Source organism: Blastomyces gilchristii, assembly GCF_000003855.2.
Source record: "Blastomyces gilchristii SLH14081 genomic scaffold supercont1.7, whole genome shotgun sequence".
In the NCBI taxonomy this organism is placed as follows: Eukaryota; Fungi; Ascomycota; class Eurotiomycetes; order Onygenales; family Ajellomycetaceae; genus Blastomyces; species Blastomyces gilchristii.
In genome coordinates this window covers 1,663,496-1,690,324 of record NW_003101676.1, presented here as the reverse complement: position 1 = coordinate 1,690,324, position 26,829 = coordinate 1,663,496, and the positions used below count along the sequence as shown (strand labels likewise).

Sequence of the window (26,829 nt, the reverse complement as noted above, 5' to 3'; positions counted from 1 at the left end):
GTGAAGTCACAGTTACAGTGATCTTTGATTTGATTCAGTAGAAAGTTCTTGAATTCTTCTCAAGTTATAACAGTATTGATATACTCAAGCTTTCTCTTCTTAATAACTTAAGTAGTCACAGAGATGCCTTCAAGAAGGTTGATAATATATATTACTCATATCTTATGAGTATTATACTGGCTCAGATTAAGGTGAAATTGGGGGTTGTTTTAAGCGCGAAAGCTGTGAAATTCAGACAAGATATTTTTCTTATATCTTGAAGAATCTTCAATCTTAATCTCTCTATCTCTATAATAGATGTAAATGTATAGAGGCTGCAGTGATAGTAGAGCAGTTGAAGAGCTCATGTTAAAATATACAGCAGATTCAGAAATCTCAGATTTCTGCTGAGATAAAGATATATACACTCTAGAAGATAATGTAATATTTTCTTCAGAGAGTGAGATTGAGTCAGTCTCAGTGCAGATATATGAGATTATATCAGTCTGTTAGAGCTTAACTGATTCAAACTTATAATCAGATTAAGCAATTTAAATTGTAATATAATAGAACTGAAGTGATGACTAGTTAATAATATTATATAGAGATAGTTATTTAAGAAGCTGTATAAGTGAGCTTAACTATCTTGCTTAAATAGCAAGCTCATAGACTACAGAGTCATTGTAAGAATATCACAGATATAATACTTAGTATACTAAGAAGATTGTATAAGATATGTAGTAACTCTTGTATATATTTCAGTAGAAGAAAAATGAATCACTGACTTCTTTAATAAGAAGTCAGCATCTAGCTATTCTATATAGATAATGAGTGAATACTCTTCTCTTATTTCATAAGTTAGAATAGTCAGAGTAATATCTCAGTGATATCTCACTGCTAAGAAAGAGTAATCTGCTAATCTTATATAGAAGCAGAGTTCTTATATTCATCAATCAGATCTTTCTATGATATATCTGAATAATATTATAGAGTGATTGAAAACTGATTCAGACAGAATGAAATCATCTGTATAAAAGCAATGAGCTGTGTGAAACTGCAGTGAGGTCTTGACGCGGCTGAGAGCGTGACAGAACTTATTATAAGCTTTACTTATATATAAGTATAATAAAAGAATAATAATAATAATAATAATAGTCAGTCTAGTAACAGTTATATAAAAGTTTTTTAAAAAAACAGTTGAAATTAACTGAAACTTTTTTAAATGAAAAATATAAAATAAATGTATATAATAGTTATATAAATACTTTATAAAATAATAATTAAGAGTTAACTAAAACTCTTCTGAATAAAAAATATGAAATAAATTTATATAATAGTCAGAGAAAGATTTATAAATTATATAAAAATTTCACTGAATAAAAAACTAAATAATAGACTTTTTTCTTTTTATAGTAATAAAAGATTTTTTCTTACTAAGATTTTTTATAAATATAAAGAGTTTTTAATAAATATTACTATAATACTAAGTCTGATTCTATGAAATTATTTAATAAAAAACTTCATAAATAAAGCTTTAAAGAGAAAAAAATATATAAGAAATTTTACTTTTTATAAATTTTTTATCTCTACTTTTATTTTTTATATAATTAATAAAGTTAACAGCTCTTAATTATATATAATTATATAAACTAAAGTTTTTAATTACTATTTATAACTTAGTTTAAATACTATTATATATTTATTTTTTATATTTATTTTTTTACTCTGAATATTTTTAATAATTATCAGTATATATTATATTAAGCTGCAAATCTCTGAATAATTACCTGTGAGTATTTATTCTTATACATACTTACTGTAGTCACTGATTTATATAATCAGTAATTACAAACTCTTTATAAAAAATTATATAGCAGCTAGCTTTTCATAATAATAATCAACTACTTCAAGTACATTTTCATGATTTAATAAAGTTAACTAGGTTATTTTAAAATATATAATTACTTACAAAGTTTATTTTTTTACAGCTTTGTGCAGAGAACAGAGTACTCTGTAAAATTTTAATTAATAAGCTCTGTTTGATTACAAATTGAATGAATATGATTGATGCATGTACATAGTAACACTAGTATAAAAAACATCAAAAATACTCATTTGACTCAAATGTCACTAATAGGCTGCGTTAGAGACACCGCTGTTTTCAGTTTGCTGTTGCATTCACACTTTGCAGTGCCGCGAATCAGCTAGTCTACTCATTACTATGTTCAACTCTTATAGGAGCTCTGGCTCGCTTCTTCATTGCGTCTTTCTTTCTTTTCTCACTTTTGCTGTATTGTATTTTGGCATCTTTAGATAGGTTGAACAATATATTTTCTCTTCGGCTTGGCCATAACAGACAACTTTTTGAGGGTTTTTAGCTAGATGTGAAGCCCTATTTTTCGGTGGACTAAGGAGCATGGAAGAGAAAGGAGGGAAAATAATAAGAAAAATGATGATAGATTGGTATGACTGATAGACAACGTCTACCAGATCTACCAGATCTATCAGGGGATTCCACCATGTAGATAAACACGCTCCTTACCCACAGCGCTCTGCCGCCGGGACCCCAGCCCGCATACCCTGGGTACCCTCAACCTGTTGAAGCCTACCCCGAATGTTACGGGCAACCTATGCAGCGGGCCTACCCGCTTGAACCCCTCGTGATGCCGCCTCCTAGGCCACTTCATGACTTCGTCAATGACGGCATTGGTGACACTAAATTTGGAAATCCCTAATACTACCATGGAAGAAGCATCACGGAGTACAATGCCTTTTACTGTGCTCTCGAGTGTAAGTTCAAACTTAACGCTCTCCGCTTCAATTCCCTTCATTATCCAGATGAATTGATGCCTGCATCAGCTGTGCTGAGCAAAGAGGCACTGAAGGCCAACTGGGCTTTAATTTTAGGTGCCCATCCACTTTTTCGGAGTTTAGTTCCATATACCGTCGTAACATGGTGGCAATACTGCATTGGAGTAGCCAAAAGTGCTACGCAATTTGGATAGCCGCAGGTGACCGGTTCGGAAAAGTCCATCCGTTCCACATGCTGCGTCTCCAGGTGGTCTCGCAGGAGATACATGTTGCAATAGCTGAACTCTCGTGCTTCGGGATACCTGTCGTCACCCAGGCACTCAGGGCCCTCTAAACTAGTAGGAGCCTGAGTTGGGAAGTCAGACAAAGTATCTTGGGCTGGGACCTCCGGTTTAACTCTCCGGGCCATGTGCCTGCGCACGGTGAGGCGGTTCAGAGCGAGACGAAGCTCAAGAGACAGGATGCGATCTTCCACACACTCCTCATCAAAAACGATGCTGACATCTCGGTTCTTAAACTCAAGGGCGGCCAGAGCTTTTCACTCGAACAAGAGAGAAGAGGTATCGGGTTCAAATGTGGTGGCCTATCAATGATAGTTACTCTCAATGATAGCATTACCCACATTGTCGAAAAATTGTTTGTATGCCTCTTTATCGACCTGACTCTGGAGCTTCCTGCGTTCAGCTCGAACCTGATTGCCAAGTTGTCGATATCTGTCACATTTGGCCGGGTCTGTCACCTTGCTGATCTTGCCATACTCCGAAATCAGATCCTCTCAAAAGGCCACATGAGTATTTTCTAACTTCATTAACTCTGGATCATTCTCGACACATTGCAGTTGTTCGCGAGTCAGGCTCCGTGGCGCAGATGGATCACAAGTGAGGCTGGAGTTGGTAGAAAGCGCAATCAGGGTGTCTCTGGTTGGGGTTCCCACAAAAACAGACTGGGTGTCACAGTTCACCAACTCATTGAGGTATACCATGAAAATGCTGCTTTTAGCCTGGCCCATGATCTGAGTACGTAGCCCTGGGGTCAAGTCTACAGAAATGGTTTAGTCACTCGTTCCTACAGGAATGGTTGGTATGGGTCTTATCAATAAATGCAGCGGCAGCTTCTTTTTCTCCATCATAAGTACAGCGAACCTGTATCTTTAGCGCCTGCAGCTCTACACTCTCGATGATGATCTTCTGCGAGTTGTGCATATGTCAGAGGCCCTGTGGGATGTGTAATCCACTTCCCTTTTCCATTTCGAGCCGCACGTCGAAATATTGGTATATGATGCTTTTCCGCCTTGATATGAATGGGAACACTCTTCCGATGCGCTGGTATATCGGTGTAGCACCAGATGTCTCGGGGCTCTTGAATAAATTCACTGGCAAAGACTTGGTCCTCTAACACATACTCTAGGATGTCTTGGATCACATAGAGTCCCAGATTGTCATTCCGCTCGATATAGATATACCTCGGACTGTATGATACGGGTTAGTCACTGAAGGTTGATGGAGAGTATCATTGCACCTACGCTCTGCCATTGTTCCTCTTGCCCTTGTTGAGTCGGTGCTTTACGTGCATGAGAAGAACCTTGCAGGTAGGGCGTTCGGGATCCATAACCATGAAGAGCTCGATATCTCCCCAGCGAAGTGCATCCTTTTCCTTTCTGCAGTAACCAGTGTTACAAACAAGGGTCCCAGGATGTGCACTGGTAGCAGTCATCATCTTCTGCAGTGTTGCATGTTGGCTTCTCTGCCGGTTTGTTATGTAAAAGACCTTCAAACTGGCAAGAGAGAATGCAGATGATAGAGGAGATCATCCACATTAACACATGGTTGGAATTTGATTGTCTCTGTAAGATCATATTCCTTAAGCATTCCGCAGATCAACTTCAATCATGGTAAGCCTAGCTCCAACAAGTACAAGGTTCTGAACACATACACTCTTAGTTTGACGCTTGAGATCGTAAGGAAAGGAGCCACGGTTTAGCTCAGAACAATAGGACATTCACCAGTATCGAACTTTGACCTGAAAGCCCAGCAAAGATCGAACATCGTGGCCTTCGAGATACCAGCGTAGATAGTATTCGATAACATTCATGGTCAAATTCTCAAACCAGTAACGTGGATCGGCCGGTTGCAGGCATTGCACAAACCTGGTAATAATGAGCAAACTTCCCATGAAGAAATTAGGATCAGGTAGGAGTACTTCTCGAAATTCTTGTTCGTAACTTCCAAGGTAACTACGCTTGGTAGACTCTTCAAACTCCGGCTTCACTGGCTGTGATGGTTTGCTGATCATATCCATCCAGTATCCAGGCCTCATTTTAACTGGAGCTTTGCGCGGGAGAATAACCATTGTAAACAAAATGCTTAGGGAGGAAACAGAATACAGTCTGAAAGATGGGAGTAGGATAATTGTATTTACTATAGACAGAGAGACACTGAGAACCCGCTGTACAGCACCAGGCCGCACAGCGGGTTTTATAGACAGTGTTATAGGTATTGGGGCCTCAGGAGTCGGGATGCACGCGCCAGCTTGAAGGGGTCTGGTTATGAGTGCTTCGTGCAAAAGCAGCATCACACGAACAAAAAAGGCCACTTAAAATGAGTCCGAAGGGGCAACGATCTAGAGAGGTGAATTAAAAGAGCCGTTACGTTACGTTACAGGCTTGTTTACAGCAGCAGCCTATAGGCTCCCGTAACTAGCTGGGACCTCGGCTTAGGGCTTCCGATCGCCGCCTTTCCAAGCTCAATAATATTAAATCTTGACTTCTTCAAGATCCTCAAAAGAGTCCAAGCTAGCTAGCTCCCGGCCAAGCTGGTCCGTTGCTGCAGCTAGACTCAGAAGATCAAGCAAGCTGTGAGACATCGTTTCATCATGGGAACCACTTCTGCGCTGGGGGCAACACTTCTTGACCCCCCCAACTCCGCATGGACAGGTTGCTGTGTGTCTTGGATGTCCTCCACTGTTGCTGCCTTTGTCTGCCCTGCTGTGGTATTGATGATGCAACCTTGGTTCCCAGGAGCATTATCTTATGCACTGCTAAAAAATATGGCTGTTCTGCGAATGGCCATCCATTATTTTGATGGTATAGCCAAAACAGCACGATGGCTATGAACGACGATGCAGATGAATAAATAGGATAGGAGGGATAATGGCCTGCAGAATCCATCCAAGCTCTACTAAAACGGCCGCTGTCTAGCTCGACAGGTCGAAACCAGCCAGATCTCCCAACAGCAAGATTCGCAGCACACTCACTGGCTGGAGCGGGTCTAGTGCTTTTTGGTGGGTGCAGCAGGCTGTCGATGTTGCTTGATGACTTTTTGCCGCTGTGGAGTTCTTCTGTTACTATTATTCCCTTCTCTCTGCTCTCTCTTTCTCTCCTCTTTCTTTGTCTCTGCTGTCTCTCCCTTCCAATTGTCACTCGCTTGATCTTCTTCTTCTTCTTCTTCTTCGTCGTGTCTCTCGTTCTGTCGTATATAGCTTTTAATACCATCTCTTTCTTCCGTCTGCTCGTCATTTCTGTCCTACATAGCTCTCTATCTACAGCAATCTCCATTAAATTCCCATACACACGCAAATATGCTGTTCCCCACTATCCTCCTCGCTCTCTCCTCCATCTCTGGCGTCGTTAACTCGCAGACCATTGATCCCATGACCATTCCCGTCTCTACAAGAAGTGAGTTCATTTTATTGAAACAAAACCCAAAAATTATGCAGCAAACCGCCTGCCAATTTTGTGAAACAAACCCCTATCTAACATTTCATATTACAATACAGGTGCGTGGTGCCTCGACCAGGTTTCCTCCTGCCCATTGATCTGCTTGCAAGAAAGGGGAACAAATGGTGAACCCAAGTCAAACGACTGTGACCCGGTATGAGACCCCTTTTACCAATTATTCTGTCTCTCACACTATCATCAGTACCAAAACATAACCCCCCTCTCTCTTCCCCCTAACAACAAACTAACCCACCAAAACCACAGGAAACCCTCACCTTCTCCTGCGTCTGCAGCTCCGGCCTCTCCCCCAATGCCTCTGAATTCTCCCAGACACTCCCCTACTATATATGTACAGAAATCAACAACCAATGCGTCCGCAACTGCAACGGCAACTCCGGATGCCAAACCTCCTGTCGCGAAGACAACCCCTGTGGCGCCCAGAGCCCCAGACGCGTCACCACCACCCCCTCGGCCACCAGCACAGGTGACGCCACTGGCACCGCTACCAATGATGTCGTCTATACGGGCCTAGGTGAGGATTCGGCTACGAGGCCCGGCAGTGGCGCTGCAGGACTTAGCGTTGCGCTGCAGGTTGGGCAGGTGTATGCTGTTAGTGTTGTGGTGGCTGGGTTCCTCGTGGGGTTTTCGGTGTTGATGTAAACTGAGAAAAAAAAAAAAAAGAAAAGAAAAGAAAGAAAGTGGGGGGGAGGCCCAGAGAGAGGGATTGATTCGTTCCGGGGGATTAAAGAAAATGGAAGACAAGCAGGAAAGAAACTTCGACTTTTTTATCACGAATCAATACCATGGTTCCCTTCTCCTCTCCCCTATCTTCCTTTACTCTGTTCGGAAAGTCGGAAAGTACATTTCGTACATATCAACCTCCCCACATCACTACACATGCGGCGTATATTTTTGTGGTCCGCTTTTTTCCTTCCAGCGTGCTTATTTATGTTTTATTTTCTGTTTTTCCAAGCGCTGCGTTGTTGCTGGTTTCGAGCCTTCTTGAAGTAACCTACCTACCCCCTTTGTTTATTCATTTCTAGCAAATGGTTTGCAACGTTTCATATACTACTTACTTGTTTTTGTTATTCCACCTTGTCAACTAATTAATTAACCCACCTCCCTCTCCTCGCTCATCCGTCGTACCCTGTCCCTTTTTATATTTTGTATGTATGTATGGCTATGGATAAGTACGACTCATCGCATCCTTTAATTAATTAATAAATAGGTGAATGAAGAGTCACAACTTGTCTAGGTGTGGCCGTCTACCCTCCAGGCACAAGATCATATGCAGCTAAGAAAATCTTCAGTCCGATCTCTCAAGTCATCAATGCTGGATGGCTTTTTGCACTTCGACAAGGTGTTAAAACCAGTCAGGATTTTTCGCTTCGCAGGAACATATCACACCAGAATTGGGGTCTCGTCCCTGGTTGGGTGGTGGGTAGTGGGGAGTTCACGAGCAGGTACTTTCTGTCTGTAAAGCAGCTCGTTGAAAGGGGGTAGTTTCTCCCCTGACTATGACATTTTGAACAGGTGAGATGAATTGGGCTTCGATGTGGGAATTGAGGTGCGGAAGGGAGAGGGGTATTCCTGCTGTGTAGAGGGTGGGAGAAAGGAAGAAATCAATAGAAAATAGGCTATAAGATCATTGAGTGCTTAGGATCATATTCAGTAAGTTCATATGAAGAGAGAAGAATAACTAACTAGTTAGTTAATATTTGATGACGTCATTACCGAACAGACCCTGGGGGTCGAGAAGGGCTGACTATACCCAAAATAGGTAGTTAACTAGCGTATATATATGCTGTTATACCTCAGAACCTTCTTATCACGCTTCTCAGAACGACAGCTCAATGATATGTTCTGTGTCCTGGCTTCATAAACAGAAACTCGCTGGTTGGAGTCAAATTGACTGATCATGAACCTTCTTGAATCAACCTCATTTTTGCTACAGACTAAAAACAATGTCTGTTGTGTCCACGTCGGAGCGACCGCATCTATTGAAGTGCTGAGTTTCTGTGCATTGAGCTTGAACAGAGGCATGAAGAAGTTCAAAACTGCTGTGACTTACTCTTCTATTAAAGGTCTGTTATTTTATTACTCATATTAAATCAATTCATGGATGAGACATGATGAAATCCCTGCGCGACACACGATGATCTGAATCCCCCAGCCTCTGACGCGAAATGCTAAAAAGACAAGACTCATGGTCACATTTTCAAGCGCTTGTTACTTCTTCTTGTCACCACCAAGGTTCAGAGCATCCGTGACAGACCCCAGACCCAACTCACCAAGAAGCTTATTGATACCCAATCCGCCGAGGAGTCCATTCACCAGCCGCTAGGTCCAAGTCCATTGAGCAGTCTGCCCACCAAGCCAAGAACACCAGTCAGGAGGAGGCTAACCGCAGTAATGATCTGGAAGAGAGGTTCGCTCAGCAGAGCCCAGAGCGGGTTGAGCCTTTTCTTTGCGTGGGGCATATCGGCAATCCGCTTCCGTGCATTGTCAATGGTCGTGGCGACGGTCGACGTGAGTTCCTTCAGGAGATCCGCTAGCTGGTGTTCCTCTGGCGATGCTTCGCGCTGTGCGGACTTTGATTTCGCCTTGGCTGCTATCATCTGCCCGTCTGGATCGAGCAAGCGGAGGGTGCCGTTGCATTCTTGAAGGTGGCTACTGCCTTCTTCGATTCGGGGCTTGACATTTGTTCTATCCGCTCTCTCCATGTGCTATATGTGTGTGTTTTGTCAGTAAAGGGGGCTACATTGACTAATGGTCCTCTGAAATCCTGGAGGGGGGGGGGGGGGGGGGGGGGGGGGAACTAACCTCCTTTATCATCTTACACACAGCTCGACCCGTTGTCGTCAATAAACATCCCAACGAGGTTATTCAGGTTGCCCTCCGTCAATTTTCCAATCTGGTTGCCCTCTGCATCTCACACTTCTCCCTCTTTGTTTACTTTACACCCAGACATTGGATTGATGTCCCATTTCCTTTGTTCTTGCTCCCAGCGCTCAGCTTTTCCAATGACACTTCCCACTTTATCAATAATGTCACAATCTTCATCGACTAGTTGACCCATAAGCTTTTTCATGTTCCCCTCTATCACACGCCCGACAATCTGGTATGAGCTGTCTAACACGACGACGTTCTTACCCACCGTGAGACTCGGAAATCCGGCAAGTGGTCCTTCAGGTTTGTCCCGTTCTGCTTCAGGGACAAGTTCTGCCTTCCTGATAACCTGGCCCTTGCACCCCAGATCTGTCTTTTATTTACCTTCCTTCCAGAAAGTTTCTTGGGATCACCAGAGACAAGGCGCCCAATCGCGACTCTGGATTCGTCGTATATAGCAGAGGGCGTACGCCCCCCTTGTCAGCTACTGGGGCACAAGAGCTCAATCACCACCAGTTAACACTGGAGGAAGAGGGGCTGGAATACACACAGGAGAACTAACCTCGGCTAACATCCCCTATCTTAGGCATGATTATATCCTTTTTGCAATATGCACCTGGACGCACGTCTCAGACAGTCTCATCATAATATACAGTTGAATATATTTCAAAAAAATTCTTCAATCCTGACAAATATTCAGTGTAATCTTTAATTTTATATTATATATTGAATGAGATTTTCTAATAGTTTCAAACAGTAAAGATTTCATTGAATTCAATATAGTGATCAGATAATAATCAATACTCTGGGTAATTTCAGTAGGTATATAAACATTCTTGAGAAGATATACAATCTCATTGATAGTAAATTCACTGAGTTGAGATGACATATTGACACACTTGATAATAAAGATATGAAAGATGTGTATTTGAATGATTCTAGAGAAACGGATATTTGGATCTTTTGCAGTGTTTTGCTACTAATTAATTTCAGGGGCCCAGTTTGCATTATCATCCAACATGAGGCGCACCACAATGACTTGGGTTTTAGTTCGCTTCGATTTTGGTCGCGCATTTTCTCTTCTTGATACTTGTGCCTAGACCGTGCTACGCTAAAGGTACGACCTGTCGAGTTGGCTCATCCCTGGAGAGAAAAAAGGCCAGACGCCATGACAGCGAGATTGAGCGGAACTTGAGGATTTTGCGTAGAATGACTGGCTCTCATGGCGTCTGCGAATATCAGACAACATTCCTTCCTCAGGAAAGTTGAAATGGGGCAATGAAGGATGCATGATGTGTATAAAATCTTTCTTCCACCCTAAAGATTGAAATAAATTTCATTATTCCTCCAATTTGTTTTCATAGTATTAGATATATCCCTCTCTGGGCCTTCGCCAACCACATATGTCTGAGAAAGTTAGGTTCGCAACACTCATCTGAATCTTCATTTCTTCCTCTTATAGATGGTTTATGTTGGCTAATTGATGCGCCTTGTCTCTAGGTTACCTCTCAGTCGAAGCATGTCGTACGCAGTCTATCGTGTTGCTAATCTCGGCGCCCCCCGTAACCATCACACAATATTCGTCGAAACTAGTGAGGATGGTCCTGAAACCGGCTGCCTGTTCCATGTGAAAGGTGACATTCAAAATGGAATGTCTTTCGAGGACAAAACCATAAGGAAGCCTGATGCATTGATTTCGTTAGTAAGCAAAGAGCACATCAGTACTCCGTAGTGTGACACATGATAACTATCTGCCAGAATATGCTACCGCCAAAGAAGCAATTCCATGGACCGAAGATACTGTATCCCGATGAACCTCTCCGCCGGTGCCAAGAGTGGACTGCTAAGGTTATAGAAGCGCTGACCAACGCTCAAGTTCTGCAGCGGCCATCATTATTGAAGCTACTGGAGTGGAACCCTCTATTTCCACAGGTCGCTGTTGAGCAAGGCCTTGCTGGGTGGACTGTACAGAAAGTGCTGAGAAGGACTTCTCTTCAGCAGGTAGTATTGTATCATCTTGATTTTGAAAAGCAGAAAAAGACATTGATGTTGATTAAATTGAGACCATAAATCAAGATACAACATGTTCAACCAAGGGAACTCGGCGTCGAAGGGTTGTAGAATTTTGGCAACCCATTCATCCCAATCATCATCCCATCTGCTCGCACACATTGCTAGGGAATATTCCTAGTAGCTGGGGTACCATCCAGCTGTTTCCCAGTCTATGATAGTCACCTCATATTTGCTATTATTGGCGTTATTGGGCAGTTGTTTAATCATAATGTTCTTGCGCTGGAAGTCCCCATGCGTGAATTTCGGCACATGGCCGCGGAAAACATGCGATAGCGATCGACGATAGAAATCAGTATTGTAGGTGGTACGATGCTCAGACTCTCCAATATATTTCAAAGCCAGAGCCTCATTCAGTGTAGCTTCAGAGTCGAAAGGGCCATTGATGGAAGGTGAAGGTTGTGGAGTCCAGAAAATACCATGAAGGAGATGTTTTTATCCAATACTACCAAAGAACCCTGGTGAGGGGAGATTGCGTAGTTCATCAAAGTATTGTCTGAGTGTTGTAGCAACTTCACACTTCTGGCAATTGGTGAAGTGTGCCCACTGAGTGTCTAGGGAGTTGCCTTCAATAAATTCCATAATGATATAGTTTGTCAACGACTCAGGGTCATTGTAAAGTGCATAAACTCGTGGGATCTTAACCTTGGTTGCTTGCTGGACAAAAGCCATATTCACGCCCTCAAGGAGGTCAACCTGACTCGCCGCCCCGAATTTGACAACAAACTCAGTACCAACTTGAACAACCTTATACCCGTTGTGCTTGACTAGAAGAGTGGCATTCTCTATCTCCGTGTTTTCCGTAAGAGGATGTGGAATATCTGGAGCGAAATACGGCAGCTTAATAGGCAACGACGGTGTAGGCGACAACGGTGCCGGCGATGATGGTGTTGGAAGAGTTTGATTCCGGCCCCTGAAATATCGACTCCCGACAGAGTAAACAATCGGCAAAGCTGTGATAAAGAGCGCGGTGTTGGCTCCTAGAAAAAAATTCAGGGAAGCGCTCCAATCAGTGTAGAAGGGTAGCATTCTTTAAACACGGCTTTTCTTGTGGTGAAATCAATGGCAAAAGTGGCTGTTCGATGGGGAAGACACATAGAGGGAAACAGCAGTTTTTGTTCTAGGTCTATGGCTATATATATATATATGTACATGTATAGTACACACATGGGTTAGGGTGTGAATTCTATTATCGGGTAGTTGGTGGTTTTTATGACTAAATATAATTATATATGTTCTACATAGCTGTATGGGGCATGAGAGGAGTCAATATACGATGGATAAATTTCATGTATTGACCCACTAATGGCTCAACAAGCAGCTTTATTGCCCTTGCCAGCATTAGGGAGAGAAGTGATTGTATATTTGCTATCATGTGTGAAGGACGGTTCCAAGGTCAACACGGATAAGTCCGCAGTGATATTCATAAGGGGACTTTTTATCTAGATACAGATGTAAACAGATGCACAAATCTACAGGGACAACATATTTAAGTGTAGAATGGAATGTTTGTTTACGTAGAAATGTTGCCCAGCATCCAGCATGTAGTCCACATGAGCCACTGGTGCGGCTCCTTTCAGCCGGCCGAGGTACGCATGTTATTTGGCCCTTGAGATCTTCGAATAATGGAGCACAATCAAACTCCAAAAACGTTCTCCGGGGCAATAACTACAGGTCTAGCTAATGGTTATTGGGAAATATCAAAAGGGTATTAAATATTTCTAAAACCATAACAGCTAGAGACATCCATCTATCTTTGACAAGAATGCAATTGCGAAGAACAAAATTTATACACAGCTTGTGACGCCTGAAATCACTATATATATATGTATTTACCGAGGTCCGGTTTCTCTATTTCAACGCCAGTTGATTCGGTGTACGAGTTGTATAGAGTTGTAAAGGGTTGTAAAGGTCATGAATGCGTTATGGTGGCTTTTTGGTTTGATAGGGGTATTTTTTTAGAATGTGCGCATGTCGAGCACCTGCGTGATTCTTGCCTATATCTCATCAGTCATATCTCTTCAGATTTTCTTTGAATCCTTGTCGAGACAGGCAGTGTTGGATCACACTCGACACGGTTGAATTTGGTTTGACCTGACACATTGTAGTAGTCAGGATGTGGGCCGGTTGTTTGCGTGCTCTGTGGCGGCCAACATCCTCTCTAATTGGCCTTGACTCTGGAGTCAGCAAATGGATCCGGCCTCATATTTACCGCGTCGACCCTGCCTTCTCCGAATTGGCGGTAAGCTTGCTCCCTAGCCTTCGTCTTGTCCTGTTTGATCGTCAAACAATGTATACCCAAGTAGGTTGTGATTCGGTTGACGACAAAGTAGGCCCAATGCATGTATGTGACAAAGGCAAACACCAGATAGGCCCGCAAATAAAGCAGCTCTAGCCACGGGCTGATCTGAGGAAATCCAAATCTGGGGAGGTTCCCCAGTATGGTACCGCCAATAAGAGGAGTTATAAGTATTGTCCAGTACGGAAATGGCTGCCGGGTCAAATGAGCTAGAATTATTTTGGTTGTCATGCGCCCGATCACAAAACACATCGTTACTGCGAAAAGAACGAGCCTGTTGTCACTCAAAAGCGACGAGTAGGGCGAATACAGCCAGGACACGGCGGATGCAGATGCGACGATGGCAGGTATCCATTCCAAGAAGATGGGTAGGATAGGGAGTTTGTGGCGTTTACGGACTCGTATCACATTGTAAACGCATGCGGGAAAGTGGGCGGTCAAAAACGAGAAGCCCAGAACAAATACGAAGAGCTCCTGGTAGGTCCAATTTCCGAACAAGCTTGGGTAACCCAAAGTATCTGCCACCCGCGCTGAGTAAATATGAGGTCCGTAATAACCAGCCGCTATCATCATTAAAACTCCAATAATTAATCCCTCAGTTGGGCCATTAATATATCCAAGGTATAAAGTGTGGGTGTGATAGGTCTCCCAGGTCGAGAAAAACATAGGGAGACAGGGAAGCAGCGTGGTGAAGGCTCCGATTTTTGTCGAGCCCTGGCCCATTGCCGCAACTTGTAGAAGACTGGCTAAAGTGCAGTTTAAGGAGTCAATCCCGTGGCTGGCGGTTCAAGTTAGATATTGCGGATACCAAATGCCGGGCTGGGAAAACGCACTCAAATAATTCTCCCAGTCCGCTAGATGTACCCGTTCTCCTCGCCTGTTTCCCGTCGACGTTATCCATCGTTGAGTACCTAGGGAGGAGTAAGAGCCTATATAGCATTATAGTGGACAAAGGGTCCGTTGAGGAAATATCTTACATCCATACCCCCATCGCGAAACTGTAATATACCCATGAGGGAGCCTATATTGTAAATAATCAAATTAGCATTGAAGATGGCCGTGGCTCATGCAATATCGAGGAGGAAGCGCATACCGGCCCGACAAGATCCGGAACAGTTATCTCCAGAAGTATTAAGTTTCCAATGATGAACATAAAGCCGATTAGCGTGACCATATTTGGCGCGAGCCATAGCGGCAGGAGTTCGACGAAGGCATTCCACTGTCATTGGAGTTCATCAGTCTAGGTATGCAGGAAACCAATAGGACATCATGTATATTGGGATAGCCGTACGTAATGCTTCAGTATATATCTGGATATGAAGGACTTGTCGACGCTGGAGTACTTGTAGGTTTTCAGATGTGATAACGCATCTTCGGACAGCGACTCTTGGGCATCTACGGAGAAGAGTTATGGTAATTAGTTCAACCCGTTTCGAGCTAAAGGGACACGAGAGCTGATAAACTTACCAGCAATTCTCTTGAGGAAGTCCATTGCAGTCGCAGAGAGCGAGGGTTATTGGGCGAAGAGAAGGTGTCTCAGAAAAGTTCACCTAGGGCATTGCTGATATCAATGAAATGGAAGGAATAGGCCCAAGACGATAACTGTCCTACACAAGCAGAAGCAGTGTCACAGGGTAGGACACGGGGATATAAAATAGTTCGACTTGGGAAGAGGGAAAGGGGATAGATCAAATACGTTCAACCAGGAGCCGTTGAAGCCCACGTGACATCCCTGCTTGGGCCGTTGCGCCGCGCAAGAACGGCGCTTCAAAGATATCTCCAAATCACACTCACTCTCAGGCTCCTGCGCCTTCACCGCAACCTCAATTAACTGTCACTACGCACCCGGTTTTGGTGCTATAGCTGTTATATTGCACCCTCTTTGCCGCAGAACGATGCCCGCCCGCTTTTAGCTCCCAAATTCAGCAGCATCACCACCAGCTACAGCTGGCGGTAACCCGCACCAGAACAAACTACGCTTCGTTTCATCGCAGATCAGCCATATCAGTTTCCTGAAGCTGGCTATGAGGCTGCGATACGCCCCCTGCGCGACCAGCGCCACCTTTGACTGAAGCCTACAATGCCAGGCGTGGTGGAAACACCGGGGCTTGCCGGCGCTGGATTGGGCTACTCAGTTGTTCACCAGAAGGTCGAGCTTGATATTGATTTTGTGAACCAGAGTTTGAAGGGGAAAACAGAGATAACTATTCAGCCACACTACAAGGAACTCAAGGCCCTCCGCCTGAATTTCCGCCAAGGAGAATTAAAACGTTTGAATGTTAGCGGAAAGGCGCCGACCACAAAATATGCAGACCCATACGAGTCCTTCCGGTTATACGGCGTCCATCAACACCAGAAACTGTCCAAGAAGTTGGAACCCCTCCTCAAAGCTCCTCCAGAGCCCGAGTTAATCGTGACAATCCCGAAGTCTGTGCGAATTGATGAGTTGGATCCATTTTCTGCAGAGGCCCAAACCCAACTTGCGCTCCGGGCTAGCGGGAGCACCGATGATGCAGCAGACGGCCAGCCTGGCTCAAAAGCCGCTGAGACCTCGTTACCAAGATATACGATGTTGACAGTATATGCGGAATTCACAATCAATCGCCCAAGGGATGGTATACAATTTGTCGGGATTAACAGTAGCGATCGCCGTTACCCGCACGTCTTCACAATCAATGCGTTCGACCCAATTAGTGGCTGCTGCTTGTTTCCCTGCGTTGAGGATATGTCGTCACGGTGCACGTGGGATATATCGATACGATGTCCCCGGACACTGGGGGATGCGCTTTATCCCAAAGGGCGTGAGTCTCAGGCGATAAATGGAACAGCGAAGGGGTGGAATGCATCACTGAGGAAACCAGGCATATCTTCGGACGATGAGTCGCTAGATATGGTTGTGACGTGTTCCGGGGATTTAACCGATGAAATAATGGATACTAAGGACCCTGCAAAGAAGACCGTGTCATTTTCCTGCACCAGCCCTGTATCCGCACAGCAAATTGGTTTTGCTGTTGGGCCTTTCGAGTATGTTAATCTCTCAGAATACCGCGAGAGCGACGAGGATGACCAGCTCGGAAGGAATGCTATCCCGGTCCATGCGTTTTGTCTCCCAGGACGGGCGGACGAAGTTAGGAATACTTGTTTACCAATGGCCAAAGCAATCGACTTTCTTTCCCTTAGTTATGGGTCATATCCGTTTTCCAGCTATAAAATGTGTTTTGTCGATGATCTCCCTTCTTCCGCATTTGCAACGGCTGCACTATCGATTTGTAGTAACCGCGTTCTCTTTCCGGAGGACATAATCGACCCAATCTATGAATCCACCAGGTGTCTGGTACACGCTTTAGCCTCTCAATGGATTGGGGTTAGTATTATTCCGAAAGATCCAACAGATACATGGGCTATACTGGGTATTTCTTATTACATCACGGACACATTTATGAAAAAGCTGTGCGGAAATAACGAATACAGGTATCGACTGAAGCAGATGTCGGATAAAGTTTGCGACCGTGACATCTCGCGACCTCCCATATCCGATATGGGTGCCCTGTTGCGAATAGACCCTTCGGAGATTGATTTCATAGCTTTAAAAGCACCACTAGTTCTTTACATCCTGGAGCGAAGGCTATCGAAAGCTAGTGGAAAGGCTACCATCTCCCGAATCATTTCTCGGATTTTTCTGAATGCGAGAATGGGCGACCTTCCCAACGGTGCTCTGACAACATCCTTTTTCCAAAGAACGTGCGAAAGATTAGGACACACAAAACTCGACTCTTTTTTCCAGCAATGGGTATATGGTGCTGGTTGTCCGCGGTTCCTAGCCACTCAACGGTTCAATAAAAAGAAGCTGGTGGTTGAAATGATGATTCGGCAAGTTCAATCCGAACAGGCAACGGTCCGAGATTTAGAAAAATCAACATTTATGAGAGAAGTTAAAGAAGAAATAAAGAACATCTATGCCGGCCCGGTGCAGCATGTATTCACAGGCTCCATGACTATTCGAATACACGAAGCGGATGGAACGCCCTATGAACATATCGTTGAAATCAAAGAGGGTGTCACCAAGTTCGACATCCCATACAACACCAAATACAAACGCCTTAAGCGCAATAAACGGCAGAAAGAGCGTGCAGCTGCCACATCTGGTATGGACCCAAATGCCGAACTCCAAGACGATGTCTTGCTATATTGCCTTGGGGATGTGCTGCAATCCGAGGAGGAGATTCAAAAATGGAAGCTTGTTGAATGGAGTAAAGAAGACGAAGACCGAATGGGCCAGGAGTCTTACGAGTGGATTCGAATGGATGCTGATTTCGAGTGGATATGTAAAATGTCACTCACAATGCCAGGCTATATGTACCTATCTCAGCTGCAACAAGATAGAGACATCGTCGCCCAGCTTGAGGTATTTACGTTTGTTACCCATTATCTCCAAGAGATTTGTTAACATCCTCTTTGCAGTCAATCCAATACATGGCCGCCCAGCGCGAACATCCTCTAATATCGACTATTTTCGTGCGTACTCTTATGGATCGACGGTATTTCTACGGTATTCGAGCGGCCGCTGCCAAGGCACTTGTAAAACATGCTAAAGATGAAGTTGACTGGATTGGACTGTACCATTTGGAAACCGCATTCCAAGAGCTTTTCTGCTTACCAGGCTCACCCATGACTCGCTCCAACGACTTCTCGGACCGGGCAGCTTATATTCTCCAACTGACTATACCCCAAGCCATTGCACAAGTTCGAGACAATACCGGCAAGACGCCTATGAGGGTTAAACGGTTTCTCTATGATAAATTAAAGTTTAATGACAATTCGAACAATGAGGTATATTGTCGCTATCTTGCCTTGGGCTATGATAATTGATTACTGATATGATGAATAGCTTTCGGATTGTTACTATATTGCTGCACTCATGAAATCCATTTGTGAAGCTTTGCTCGGGCGAAAGGAAACCGAACCTGGCAGCGTTGATATGGATTTTGATGTGGAAAAGGAATTGGAACGACAAGCAGAACAACAACTGGACCGGGATTGCATTGCTGAGATTGACCGTTATAGGCGAATGGACGAATGGACAACTTCCTTCCAGAACATCTACTCAAGAACTGCAATTGAATGCCAGCGACGATTCATGCAGGCTAACGTTATCGACTTGGATCTTATGCAGTTCCTTCAATACACAAGAGCTGGCACCTATGAAATGCTTCGTTTGGATGCTTTCAACATATTGATCGACTTCGACATCTTCCAGAAACCTGAGCTGCTCACGTGGTTCGTTTATGTGATGTCTACGGACCTATCACCCTGGATCCGACACAATCTGCATGTCGCCTTCGGTCGAGGACTTGCTCCCATTGCCTTCGGCGAGCGTAATGTCGAACAACAACCGGAACCTAACAACAGCTTAATCATCGAACAGGAATCAACTACTGAGGTTCGCCAAGCTAATCTTGCCCGTAGACAAACGGTCCCCGGTGCGTTGGAGGCGTTGAAGCATGAGCTGGAAGGTAACGCGGCATTAAAGGAAGCCCTATGGGCAGCGTGCAATTCTCCCACCGTGGGTTTAGCGGAACTATGCGATTTCGTCGACATCTGTAGTGTCTTATACACCCCCATCAATGAAAAGATGGTCGTTCTGAAATATCCTCGGTACTGGAAATTGGAAAATCGGGGACATGTAAGATCATCCCATTGCCCTTTAACTAACGTTGTATTGTATCAGTCGATTGTATCATCAGGAAATATGATAATTAACCCAACGAAAAAAAAAAAAATAGGGCAAACTCCGATTTTTCAAGGGAGGCCGTTTCCGTACTACCCTAGTGGCTAATGGAGGTGCCGCCGCACCGGCTCCCAATGGTACACTGAAGAGGAAACGCGAGGAGGGTGCTCCTCCGCCGCTCAGCCATAAACTCACCCTGAAAGTTCCGAAGCTCTCTTTAACGTCATCCCCCGCAAACTCCCAAGCAACCCCTCCATCAACGATGCCGAAATTGAAATTGAAGTTCAGACCAGCGCGCTCATCCATGCCACCTCCCTGATGTTAAGGCCTTTTCTTTCCCCCTATTCTGTTTTGCTTCTTGAGTTTTATATTGGCTACTCATGGCAGGGTTTACTATGTCAGCGGTTATTTTCGTCGCGTTGGGGTGTTTGTGGGGAATTGTTTTCTTCTTTCACATGTATTTGTTTCATTTTTTAGGGAACGAAGGCTACAGCCGTGAGGAAACATGACATGAGGCTGGCATTACCGATGTGAATTGCACGGTATCTCTTGAGAAAGAAGAGAAAAAAAAGGCCGACTAGGGCTATTTTATTTAACGTCAACGTACAAGTATACGTGATGTATTTTACATTTACTCGAGCCAATTTTTTATTAATCGACATTTATTTTGCAGCCAGCCCATAATCCTGCTGGCGCTGGATCGGATTTCCGTTATTCAAAGTATATTTAATTTCTTTTCATTTTTTTCCCCTCGAACTCCTAGAACAAAAGTCGAAACAAAGATTGAAACGCTTCTCAGCCATCGCAATAAAAGAAGACATAAATTGGGGTAAATAGGAACCACCAGCCCATTTTCTTGTACTCATTAACACGCCAGGATTTCCCTTGAGGCACAGCTACCGGGTATCATCGATCACCGATTCTCTCGAGCGCCTATAGGTGACGGAAAACGGGGTATTGTCAGCTATCTGCTTGCATTACACCTTCTAGCAACGACGCAAAGGCGGGGAAACAAACCTCGAGCATAACGACTGAGTTTCCGCGAATGACCTAATGGACAGAAAATTGCGACCAGGTCAGTGTAGTTCATACTAAAGGGTTAACCACAAGAGATCAATATGTACACATACCACCATGCCTAGACGCACTTTCTCGCCTCCGTTCTTTTCTTCGACGGCTTCGTCCAGGACGATGTTCATGAACACCTGCATTGTATTCCAACATTAGATTAACTAGCGCATTTTGTGTACGCGACTTCAAGATAAAGAGCCAAATAAATATCCCGAATAGAGAGAGATAACTGAGGCACGCGAGGAGTGGGGGGTTGAAGCGCGTACATCGTAACCGCGCAGAATTCCAATGACTTTGCGGTTGCCGTTGAGTTGAACGAACAACCGCTTTTCCATATACTAAATGTCAACACACGCGGATTAGTCGTCAGTATTCCATGGGAGGTTAATACCAAGAGGAGCGTTTTCTGGACTTACCTTCTTTAACTCTGGCTGTGCTTGAGGCATTTTGGAAGAAGTTCTGGATTGTAGTTTAAGATGGCCGCTCGAACTGGTGCGGTTTGCGAGCTCCAGAAAGTTGAAGCAAGCGCCGGAGCAGCGCCGGAACAACAATTTACCGAACACTACTAAATAAACTGACGCCAGAGCTTGTTCGTTTGGACGGGGGACAGAACTATTGGACGAAGAGAGCTCTCTTCCCGAACAACCGCGTTTTTTTTTGTATTTCTTTGGGTTTTGCCTAGTTGGTAGGAGGAAACATGAGCTCTCTTTTTGCTAATCGTCGCAAAGCTCGCAAGGTGGGTACGGACGAAGACGATAATGCGCAGAATGGCAGCGAACAAGGTCTGTACTCTCCAATTTATATTTCATGTCTGCATTAAAAGGTCCGCGGGGTTAAACGCTGACTTTAAGAAGATACAGAGCCAGTCGTCCGGAGACCGAATACGAAGCCGAAACAAAAATCAAAATTGCGCCTTTCGTTTGGACCCGGAGGGACTTCTATGGCCGGTGATGAGGAGATGACCGAAGGCGAAGTCATCACTCCCAAGAGAATTGGAGCTAGGAAACACATTAAAGAGAAAAGCGGGCTTCAGCGGGCTTGGGCACCGTCAGGGCCGTCTGAAAGTATACCTCTCCGGGTTGGTCCAGAAGAAGATCGCCCGACCTACAATAAAGAATACCTGAAGGAGCTTCGTAATTCCACCCCATCCACCCCGAAGCAGTCGGGCTCGATACCTACTAGTGAGGACGAAAAAGAAAGGCAATTAGATATCGCCGCAAAGTTTGGAGAGATTGTGCAGGTGTCAAAGCCGTCCACCATCCCCACTGATGCTGAGATACGCGAGAAGAAGGAAAGGCGTGCTCGCCTTGCCATGCAACGGGGCGAAGACCATGAACAAGATTTCATCTCTCTAGATGATGCGGCTGACGATGACTGGTCGTTCTCGCGAAAGAAGGAGAAAGTAGAAACAAGGCTTGTTCGGGACGACGAAGATTTCGCGGAAGGGTTCGATGAATATGTAGAAGATGGCAAAATAGCTATAGGCAGGAAAGCAGAACGCGAAAAGCAACGGCGAGAGCGAGCGGAGATGAAAGAACTGATTGACGAGGCGCAAGAGTCTTCCGAGGCGGATGACTCTGAAGCCGAGCGCAGAGCAGCCTATGAAGCGGCTCAAACTCGCGCAGGAATGGAAGGTCTGCGTCGCACTCACGAGAGCCTTCCTTTACGACCGAAAACGCCACCTAAAATCACTCCGCTGCCACGCCTCGCAGACAGTTTGGCCCGGCTCAGGAATTCCCTCAGCACGATGGAAAACTCAAAGGTCCAGCTCGTTCTGAGGATGGAGGAGCTTCGAAAGGAGAAGGTTGAGATATCGACCAGAGAGGTAGAGATCCAAACGTTGCTGAAGGAGGCCGGGGAAAACTACGAGAGGCTCAGAGCTGAGGCAGGTCTCAATCCGGGCGATAAAAGTCTCATTCCGGGGACTGATGTCCAGGGTGATAGAGGGCTGGAAAACCTAGGAGGACGCTCTGAACTACCGTCTGAAGATGAAGCTTCTGACTGAGTGTGAAATATCAATTGCCTAGGATGACTTTTCCTTGGCGTCGCCCATTGCTCTTGCTACAGCCTGATACAAGGATGACATGGCGGCTCGGTACAACATACGTGCCTTCCACCAACTGGGTGGGCCGCTTCTCCTGTCGAGGTAAAAGAACAAACCTCACAGGGAATGCAATCTTGCATTGTCCTATATATTATTCAACCTTGAGGGATTAATTCGACTTTTATTGTTATTTTGGGCGTATCATCATGGGTCGCCCTTTATTTCTAACATTTAGTCGCGACTCTCTACCAATCCACCTGACTACAAGAAAGGGGTAGGCTCCGTGCTTTGATGTATGCTGAGTTGTTAAGTCTTGTTAACCAGTCTGTCAGAAAACCACGTCGTTGCGTTCCATGGATCGCATCACCCCTGGACCAGACCGATGAAGAGCATCCACGTCTTAACCATCATACCGATTCTACCCCTATTGAATTATTCTTTGACCTTTTTTTCGTTGCAAACCTGTCTACATTCACCGCCACTCATGAAATAAATAATCTGGAAGGTTAGGATTTTCGTGTGTCAATACAAAACCAGGAGAATCGTGCTGATACTGATTTTGTTATTTCAGCGTTGTGGTCTTACGTTGGCTTCCTCAGTATCATCTGGTTTACCTGGCTTCAGGTAGCTCTGTTCGACATTCGTTTTGCACAGGATTCTATATTTGAGAGGATTTGCAAAGCACTCCAGCTTGCGACTATGGTTGGGTTTGCTTCAACTGGCGCCGGCTTCGCTACGCAAGTCCGTGATGAGAACGTCTGGGCATTTCGTTCGCTGAGCATCCTTTTAGCCTCCAGTCGCCTGTTATTAAGTGTCGAATATTCAATAGCTGCAATATTTTTATATCGTACAATGCAACTGGCTTCCAAGAGGTTACTGTGGATAGTTGTGGTTTTCATCGGAACTGGGGCTACATACACCGGGGTGAGTTTCTCACGGTACAACTATTCCGGAGGAGAACAACACGTTAACTCATTGCTCAGCTTTACTTCGTTTTTAACAACAACACGGACACCAGAGGAGAATATGTGTGGACTTCTTGGTTCTTGATATTCGCAATCGAAACCCTTGTTGTGATGTCAGTATCCAGTCGCACGCCCGGAATTGGATTTGAAAATACCCATCTCAACGTTCGGATGGGCCTTCTGACGCTTATCATTATTGGGGAAGGCGTTATCTCCGTAACCAGACTCGTCAATCAGACAGTTGGTTCTTCTGGCTGGTCGAAATGGTCCTTTGTTCATATACTTGGCGTGACTACTGGAGTAGTAAGACTCCTTCCCAGGATAGGCAGACTTAACAGAGTGATTAATATGCCTATTTAGTACCTTTTATGGCAATCATACTTCGATATTTCGCCTCGTGTGAAATACGGAATAACCAACCAACAGATCTGGACACAGCTACATTTTCCATTTCACGTTATGCTTGTCCTTCTCTCAGAGGGGTCCCAAATTCTGGCCCTGACTCTAGACATTTCCCTGAAACTCAGACATTTGAGCGATAGCATTCTCTTTGCATGCGAGCCGCCAAGACCAGACCCTCATTTTGCTATCGACCTACTCAACAGCACAATTTTGGACATGGACATTGACTATACCAGGGGTGGTCTTGAAGAGCGGCGCTGTATACAATCTGTCTTGCAGGATCTCCGAAATAGCCCCCAATTGTGTCCATCGTTTAATGGCCCAGGGTCGCTCACACATCAACGCTCGCACGACCTGATAGGAAACGTGACAACGAGCCTCTTCTCAAGCATGGGAATAACGCTACCAGTTGACGTGGTGGAGAGCGAGAAGCTGTTGATGTTGTACTTACGGCTGCTTGGGTTTGTGTATATATACTATTTTGTCGTCGCGTCGTTTGCTATGTTCATACTCGCCGCTTTTGTCTTTCTTACACAGCGCCATGCTGGGAAAATATACGCATGGGTGGCTATTACAACTCGTGTTCTGCTGGGAATTATACTGCTAGGCATGGTCGCAATGGTGGCGAATTTCCGTCTAATCTACAGTTATATGACAAGCCCACTGATTATTTTTACGTTCACGTTGGCGCTACTCATAGGTGAGTTGCTCGCCCATTTCATCTTGCATGAATACCCGTGCTCCTCGCCTCCTATAATAACCGGACCACTGCAACGGGGCTAATATTCTCTGATGTGATTTGCAGCGTTATTGGTTGACAGAGTGTTGGATTCCGTTGCACTGAAAGTGGGAAAACCAAATAGTGATAGGGAGGATAGAGAGGTAACTGGGACGGATACATACGCCATGTTCCAGCTCAGTCCTATGACAACTTCTGTTTCTGATGACAATACGTTGGATCATTAATTAGCATCTGCGCGCAGGGGCTGCATGATTGCCATAAGAAATTAATGAAATCATATTCCTTTGAGCAAAATTTGTATTCCATGGGTTCTATCGATTTCCCCCCCAACCGGAGAACAGCTGCAAAACGCCAGGGAGGTACACGTACGTCCGTGGCAATGACGAGCGCCACAAACTCGACTGATTTATCTTCTTACCCACCAGTTGCACATATTAGGTCTCCATGCTGATAACCATAGTCCAACTAATCACCACCCAACTACCACCTCCTCCGGAGGGAAAATTGGCTGGTTAAAGGGGCAAGAATTATTATACAGATAGATAGCTCTGTCATAAGCCACAAATTCAAACAAATCAAATCACAGCCTCGACTTCCCTTCCGCAATTCTCAGAGCCGTACTATCAACTCTCCGGCCCTCATCGTCCTGCTCCGCAACTTCCAGAACAGGTAATTTTGCGGGCATGATTCGCCTTGGATTCGAACCTGGCACGACGTCATATTCAGAGAAATCCGATACGTTGCAGTATTCCCGAAGGAAGTCTTCGTCTAGAGTTAGGAGGCCGTTTACCGCGGATGTAGGGGCATGGAGTATGCCGAGGATAGCGGCCGAGAATATTGACTTTTTTTGGATAGAGAGGTTTTGGAGTTAGTTTTCTGCTCGCTTTTTCATTTTGGGGTATTAGTAGTGAAGGGAGGATATTATCATACGGGTTTTCGCAAATCTTTTGCGAGTGAGGGCTCCTTGTCTGTCGATCTTTTGGTTGCAGCGGATTCGATGGACTAAAGTTTCTGGTTATAAAAAGGATGTATAGCGGTGGATTGGGCCTGAAGCATACTACAGCAGGCCATATACTGGTAATGGCCATATCCTTCCGCCCCTGGCGAACGAAATCCATCGCCAGCCCCTTGGTTAGGACGCTCATTCCGACCTTGCCTAAAAGAATATGTTAAACTCCATCTGCAAATACCAAAAGATTCAATCTTCATCAGAACCACGCCGCTCCCGAGGGCCCACCCAACAACTCAAAGCTCGCAAAGCAAGCAATAAGTATAACTTACCCATGGCATACGCCGTCTTCCCTCTGAAAAACCTCGAATAAATCGGAGGCGACACAACAACAATCCTACCCTTCCACCCATTCTTCCCAAAATAAGGTAATGCCGCCTGCACACTAGCGTACAGTCCTTCAGGGTTAACTTGTTGCATCAGCTGGAACCGTTTGACAGGCGTATTCTCAACAGATGACCACCAGATGGCCCCGGAGTTGTAAACCAGGACATCCAGTTTACCGTAGGTATCAACAGTCTGTTTGACGAGACGTTTGATGGCGTCGACGTCTCTGGTGTCCACTGCCAGTGCGATGGCTTCACCGCCCGCTTCCCGGATCTCCCGCTCTACGGTGTTGATGGTCGATTGTGGGGAGTTGGGATCGGGCGGGAAAGGGGTGGTTTTGCTGGCGTCCGAAGTTGTTTTTGCGGATACAACCACTGTGTATTGTCTGTCTAATTAGCCAATGCTGTCCATGATACATGTGCATGATATGTTTGTAGATATATAGACTTGGGAGCTAGAGCTGTACGAACCAGCATAACCGTCCTTTGCCAGGTCTATAGCAATTTGACGTCCAATCCCGCGAGACGCTCCAATCACCAATGCCACTGGTTTGATAGTTGCCATGGTTATTTGATGAATTACAGAAAACGCCCGAGGAAGGATGGACGAGAAAGATATGGAGAGCTAACGGCCCGTTGTATTTTGTCTTAGTCCATCAATTAAGCTAGCTCAAAGTGAAAACAAGTTGATATTATTAATTCATGATACGGGCCATACCTTGCCTCAATACTAATGCCCCGAAAGCTATCATCTGCTGCTGGACAGAAAAAGCTCGGCT

The 26,829-nt window shown here is 44.8% G+C and overlaps 10 protein-coding genes across 10 annotated transcripts; 4 read left to right on the top strand and 6 right to left on the bottom strand.

Annotated features, from left to right (window-relative positions):
- Positions 1-2,483: 2,483 nt before the first annotated feature.
- BDBG_04307 (FluG domain-containing protein) lies at positions 2,484-5,139 on the bottom strand (the record flags this gene model as incomplete). Its single annotated transcript, XM_031721617.1, has 7 exons — positions 2,484-2,804; positions 2,924-3,324; positions 3,391-3,533; positions 3,594-3,828; positions 3,933-4,258; positions 4,313-4,564; positions 4,793-5,139. The coding sequence occupies 7 exons, from the start codon at positions 5,137-5,139 to the stop codon at positions 2,484-2,486; spliced, it is 2,025 nt and encodes a 674-aa protein (XP_031578232.1).
- A 388-nt stretch (positions 5,140-5,527) lies between these two features.
- Positions 5,528-8,687, top strand: BDBG_04306 (uncharacterized protein). Its single transcript, XM_002625391.2, has 3 exons — positions 5,528-6,463; positions 6,565-6,659; positions 6,770-8,687. Exons 1-3 carry the CDS (start codon positions 6,367-6,369, stop codon positions 7,163-7,165), a joined length of 588 nt encoding a protein of 195 aa, XP_002625437.1. The 5' UTR covers positions 5,528-6,366; the 3' UTR covers positions 7,166-8,687.
- A 47-nt stretch (positions 8,688-8,734) lies between these two features.
- On the bottom strand, positions 8,735-9,984 carry BDBG_04305 (uncharacterized protein; the record flags this gene model as incomplete). The annotated part of the gene is made up of 5 exons (XM_031721616.1): positions 8,735-8,845; positions 8,878-9,231; positions 9,462-9,735; positions 9,779-9,878; positions 9,957-9,984. 5 exons carry the CDS (start codon positions 9,982-9,984, stop codon positions 8,735-8,737), a joined length of 867 nt encoding a protein of 288 aa, XP_031578231.1.
- A 702-nt stretch (positions 9,985-10,686) lies between these two features.
- BDBG_04304 (uncharacterized protein) lies at positions 10,687-11,696 on the top strand. Its single transcript, XM_002625389.2, has 3 exons — positions 10,687-10,814; positions 10,895-11,096; positions 11,153-11,696. Exons 1-3 carry the CDS (start codon positions 10,798-10,800, stop codon positions 11,462-11,464), a joined length of 531 nt encoding a protein of 176 aa, XP_002625435.2. The 5' UTR covers positions 10,687-10,797; the 3' UTR covers positions 11,465-11,696.
- Positions 11,582-12,493, bottom strand: BDBG_04303 (phosphotransferase enzyme family protein; the record flags this gene model as incomplete). The annotated part of the gene is made up of 2 exons (XM_031721615.1): positions 11,582-11,826; positions 11,914-12,493. 2 exons carry the CDS (start codon positions 12,491-12,493, stop codon positions 11,582-11,584), a joined length of 825 nt encoding a protein of 274 aa, XP_031578230.1.
- Positions 12,494-12,698: 205 nt separating this feature from the next.
- Positions 12,699-15,427, bottom strand: BDBG_04302 (sn-1,2-diacylglycerol cholinephosphotransferase). The gene is made up of 6 exons (XM_031721614.1): positions 15,231-15,427; positions 15,055-15,158; positions 14,857-14,982; positions 14,741-14,784; positions 14,597-14,674; positions 12,699-14,541 (listed from the first exon to the last, which is right to left on the bottom strand). Exons 1-6 carry the CDS (start codon positions 15,253-15,255, stop codon positions 13,626-13,628), a joined length of 1,293 nt encoding a protein of 430 aa, XP_031578229.1. The 5' UTR covers positions 15,256-15,427; the 3' UTR covers positions 12,699-13,625.
- On the top strand, positions 14,944-20,442 carry BDBG_04301 (transcription initiation factor TFIID subunit 2). The gene is made up of 5 exons (XM_002625386.2): positions 14,944-15,176; positions 15,234-18,168; positions 18,225-18,593; positions 18,652-19,446; positions 19,547-20,442. The coding sequence occupies exons 2-5, from the start codon at positions 15,844-15,846 to the stop codon at positions 19,808-19,810; spliced, it is 3,753 nt and encodes a 1,250-aa protein (XP_002625432.1). The 5' UTR covers positions 14,944-15,176; positions 15,234-15,843; the 3' UTR covers positions 19,811-20,442.
- BDBG_04300 (small nuclear ribonucleoprotein G) lies at positions 19,944-21,285 on the bottom strand. The gene is made up of 5 exons (XM_002625385.2): positions 20,979-21,285; positions 20,829-20,900; positions 20,622-20,696; positions 20,509-20,541; positions 19,944-20,424 (listed from the first exon to the last, which is right to left on the bottom strand). The coding sequence occupies exons 1-5, from the start codon at positions 21,006-21,008 to the stop codon at positions 20,398-20,400; spliced, it is 237 nt and encodes a 78-aa protein (XP_002625431.1). The 5' UTR covers positions 21,009-21,285; the 3' UTR covers positions 19,944-20,397.
- BDBG_16995 (uncharacterized protein) lies at positions 21,260-24,939 on the top strand (the record flags this gene model as incomplete). Its single annotated transcript, XM_031724823.1, has 7 exons — positions 21,260-21,344; positions 21,423-22,542; positions 22,939-23,111; positions 23,178-23,530; positions 23,590-23,874; positions 23,932-24,673; positions 24,779-24,939. 7 exons carry the CDS (start codon positions 21,260-21,262, stop codon positions 24,937-24,939), a joined length of 2,919 nt encoding a protein of 972 aa, XP_031578228.1.
- On the bottom strand, positions 24,788-26,808 carry BDBG_04297 (oxidoreductase). Its single transcript, XM_002625382.2, has 5 exons — positions 26,522-26,808; positions 25,997-26,425; positions 25,774-25,871; positions 25,646-25,717; positions 24,788-25,556 (listed from the first exon to the last, which is right to left on the bottom strand). The coding sequence occupies exons 1-5, from the start codon at positions 26,613-26,615 to the stop codon at positions 25,296-25,298; spliced, it is 954 nt and encodes a 317-aa protein (XP_002625428.1). The 5' UTR covers positions 26,616-26,808; the 3' UTR covers positions 24,788-25,295.
- Between the last annotated feature and the right edge of the window lie 21 nt (positions 26,809-26,829).

Coding starts and splice junctions, on each gene's coding strand:
- BDBG_04301 (XM_002625386.2), top strand. CDS start 15,844: ATGCCAGGCGTGGTGGAAACACCGGGGCTTGCCGGCGCTGGATTGGGC. Junction 18,169..18,224: donor ACATCGTCGCCCAGCTTGAG/GTATTTACGTTT, acceptor TCCTCTTTGCAG/TCAATCCAATACATGGCCGC. Junction 18,594..18,651: donor ATGACAATTCGAACAATGAG/GTATATTGTCGC, acceptor TATGATGAATAG/CTTTCGGATTGTTACTATAT.
- BDBG_04306 (XM_002625391.2), top strand. CDS start 6,367: ATGCTGTTCCCCACTATCCTCCTCGCTCTCTCCTCCATCTCTGGCGTC. Junction 6,464..6,564: donor CATTCCCGTCTCTACAAGAA/GTGAGTTCATTT, acceptor ATTACAATACAG/GTGCGTGGTGCCTCGACCAG. Junction 6,660..6,769: donor AGTCAAACGACTGTGACCCG/GTATGAGACCCC, acceptor CCAAAACCACAG/GAAACCCTCACCTTCTCCTG.
- BDBG_04302 (XM_031721614.1), bottom strand. CDS start 15,255: ATGGACTTCCTCAAGAGAATTGCTG. Junction 15,159..15,230: donor CTTCCTCAAGAGAATTGCTG/GTAAGTTTATCA, acceptor TCTTCTCCGTAG/ATGCCCAAGAGTCGCTGTCC. Junction 14,675..14,740: donor TTCGCGATGGGGGTATGGAT/GTAAGATATTTC, acceptor ACTCCTCCCTAG/GTACTCAACGATGGATAACG.
- BDBG_04304 (XM_002625389.2), top strand. Junction 11,097..11,152: donor CTGATGCATTGATTTCGTTA/GTAAGCAAAGAG, acceptor ACTATCTGCCAG/AATATGCTACCGCCAAAGAA.
- BDBG_04300 (XM_002625385.2), bottom strand. CDS start 21,008: ATGCCTCAAGCACAGCCAGAGTTAAAGAAG. Junction 20,542..20,621: donor AAGTGCGTCTAGGCATGGTG/GTATGTGTACAT, acceptor TCTGTCCATTAG/GTCATTCGCGGAAACTCAGT. Junction 20,425..20,508: donor ACTCAGTCGTTATGCTCGAG/GTTTGTTTCCCC, acceptor CGTCACCTATAG/GCGCTCGAGAGAATCGGTGA.
- BDBG_04297 (XM_002625382.2), bottom strand. CDS start 26,615: ATGGCAACTATCAAACCAGTGGCATTGGTGATTGGAGCGTCTCGCGGG. Junction 26,426..26,521: donor GGCAAAGGACGGTTATGCTG/GTTCGTACAGCT, acceptor GACAATACACAG/TGGTTGTATCCGCAAAAACA. Junction 25,557..25,645: donor CAAAAGATTTGCGAAAACCC/GTATGATAATAT, acceptor ATCCAAAAAAAG/TCAATATTCTCGGCCGCTAT.